Source organism: Camelina sativa, chromosome 7, assembly GCF_000633955.1.
Source record: "Camelina sativa cultivar DH55 chromosome 7, Cs, whole genome shotgun sequence".
NCBI lineage: Eukaryota > Viridiplantae > Streptophyta > Magnoliopsida > Brassicales > Brassicaceae > Camelina > Camelina sativa.
The window spans coordinates 5445031-5447662 of record NC_025691.1 but is presented as its reverse complement, the minus strand read 5'-3'; the positions used below and the strand labels follow the sequence as shown (position 1 = coordinate 5447662).

General features: G+C 35.9%; 2 protein-coding genes across 4 annotated transcripts in view; both read left to right on the top strand.

Annotated features, from left to right (window-relative positions):
* The window catches only part of LOC104704343 (PTI1-like tyrosine-protein kinase 2), a 2293-nt gene extending 1523 nt beyond the window's left edge, over positions 1-770 (top strand). The window contains exons 4-6 of the mRNA XM_019227000.1: positions 22-126; positions 197-283; positions 436-770. Of these exons, the coding sequence (XP_019082545.1) occupies positions 22-126; positions 197-283; positions 436-543 (300 nt within the window). The 3' untranslated portion in view covers positions 544-770. The remainder of the gene's footprint in view (positions 1-21; positions 127-196; positions 284-435) is intronic.
* The window catches only part of LOC104700407 (PTI1-like tyrosine-protein kinase 2), a 3122-nt gene continuing 2701 nt past the window's right edge, over positions 2212-2632 (top strand). Inside the window, exon 1 of one of the 3 annotated variants that reach the window (XM_010415921.2) lies at positions 2212-2425. The gene's annotated coding sequence lies outside the window, so the exon portion shown is untranslated. Of the gene's footprint in view, positions 2462-2528; positions 2620-2632 lie in introns of those variants that run through there. The other 2 variants (XM_010415920.2, XM_010415924.2) reach the window with 2 other exon arrangements.

Genomic DNA, 2632 nt, shown 5'->3' with positions numbered 1-2632 from the left:
ATGACTGGACAATTGACACAGAAGAGTGATGTGTATAGCTTTGGGGTTGTCCTTCTAGAGCTTTTGACAGGGAGGAAGCCTTTAGATCGTACAATGCCACGAGGCCAACAAAGTCTTGTAACTTGGGTATGTGTTTTTTTATATGTGCCTTGTCCAAATATGTATCTTGCTTTGTTTTTAACGTTTATTTATTTAGGCAACACCGAGACTCAGTCAAGATAACGTGATGCAGTGTGTTGATCCAAAGCTAAAAGGAGAATATCCTCCTAAATCAGTTGCTAAGGTAAACTATATATATATGTTACATCTCACAGGTACCTTTAATTATTTGAACATTGAGATAATATAACTTAATTATAAAACTTCATGTTTTTGGCCTTTGTTAATCGGAAAAGATGATCTGAAATTTATGAATCTGTAATGTGATCAACGCAGCTAGCAACAGTGGCAGCATTGTGTGTGCAATACGAATCTGAGTGTAGACCAACGATGAGTACAATTGTAAAAGCTTTGCAGAACCTTCTTAAACCTCGAGTACCATAACAGTGTTGGATTCTTTGTTCTTTCAAAGTGAGATATAGCCCTGGGCATTTGGGTATCTGATCGAGTTTAGGTTCGGATGTTTGAGTTTTCGGATTTTCGGATGTAAAGATATATAACCCGATTGGGTATTTTATAATATCGGGTCGGATTCGGATCATATGTCTTTGGGTTTGGGTAATTTCGGGTATACCCGAATTCATAAAAAAAAAAAAAATCTTCTGTCCTGGAAAAAAAAGTACCTTCTACCTTCCTTTTCTTGTCTCTTTCTTCATCTCTCTTCTTCTTGACCACTACTTCAAGAATCAAATCCTTCAAATTTTCAAACAAATCTAACAATATCTATAATAAATTGTATGATATGATTAATATTTATCTTCCAACCTCACTCACTCCTCAAACCCCACAAAGTATCATTCTTTTTTCTGTAGATTTGCTTGTCATGTTTCTAGTAAAATTGATCTGGATACTTCAAAAATTAAAACGATTATGGATTCTTTTGAAAAAATAAGTCAATTTTAGAATATATACAAATACTTATTTTTTTATACTATGATAAATAATCAGGGTGGCAAAATGGTATATGATGCACCAATTAATGTCTAATGTACTAGGTTCAAACCTACTTAGATGCATTTTTGTATTTATTTCGGGTTAATTCGTATCTACGTCGAATATCGGGTAATACCAGTTCGGATTTAGTTTTTAATACCATCCGAATCAAAACCGAACTGCCTATTTCGGGTTGGGTTCGGGTTTCAGATTCGGTTAAAATGCCTAGGCCTAGTGAGATATACTCTAATTTGGGAGAAAGAAAAAAAAGAGTGGTGTATAAGATCAAATCTATGATGATCTATCTATTAGGAATATAATATACTATATATTACATAATATGTCATTAGTTGATAGTTAAACTAACTAAATTAAGAAATAACATCATTGTCTTCAAAATTAGTTAAGATTTTTTTTCTTTTACTGTCCATTTTATCAAGGGTCAATTTGCCTGATAGCCAAAATCTTAAATAAAATTAAGAATATAGCACATAATTTTAAAAATTTAGGAAAACAAGATCAGGGATATTAAAAATTACTAGTGGTGGTGGTGGTGGCTGGAAGTGGCCGGCGACCGGAGGTAAAGGTGTTGGCCGGGTGAACAGCAGTCGACGGTCAGAGATGGAGGTGGTGGACGGCGGCCGGTGGCTGGATGGAGGTCGGAGGTAGTGGTTGTGGGTGGTGGCTGGACAGAGGTCGGAGGTGGTGGTGGCCGACGGCCGGTAGCTGGAGTTGGCTAGAGTTGGCCGGCAACCGGTGGTTGACGGCTGAACGGCGGCTGGTGGCTGGCCGAAGTCCGGTGGTGGTGGTGGCTGGAGATGGTGGTAATTAAAGGTAGAAGGTGGTGGTTTATGATTAGTTTTGAGAATATTAGGGAAAATATAGATAATATAATCTTTTAATAGTTAGTATAGTCTGTCACTGAATTATTAATTTTTTTTTGGTTATACGCTGCGATTCCTCTTTTATAAATATTATACCCATAAAATATATATTAGTATAATTTTTTTAAATTTAAAAAAATGATTTTGAGCTATGCTTCATCAAAAATTAGGTTACATATATAAGATTTAAAAGTTTTAATATGTGAGTGATTGAAGTTCTCAATTATAAGGAGAAAAAAAAGGTTTCACTTTTGGTAGTTTTATAATCTCTTCCCCGCGTTTTGCCCATCTGTCGTCTCTCTCTCTCTCTCTCCGTCTTCATCATCAAGCAAAGCCCTCTTCTTTCTCCCACTCACTCTCTCTCTCTAATCCCACAGACGATACTCTCATCATAAGCAACGAACCCTAGAGAGAAAGATCCAGACAAGTCAAAAAAAGAAGAAGCTGAAGTACGTTTTTGGAAAGCCTAGATTTTTTTTTTACTGGTATCAATTCTCTTACCCTTTTTTATTTTATTTAGGGATTCTTCTTTGATTCGTTCCCACTTTTGACCCATCTCTTTGCTTTCTTTACTTCTTGATTTCGATTTCGATTCCTGTATCCTTGTTTTTGACGATCTTCCTTTTCCAACGCGATTCTCAGTGTATGATTTTTTT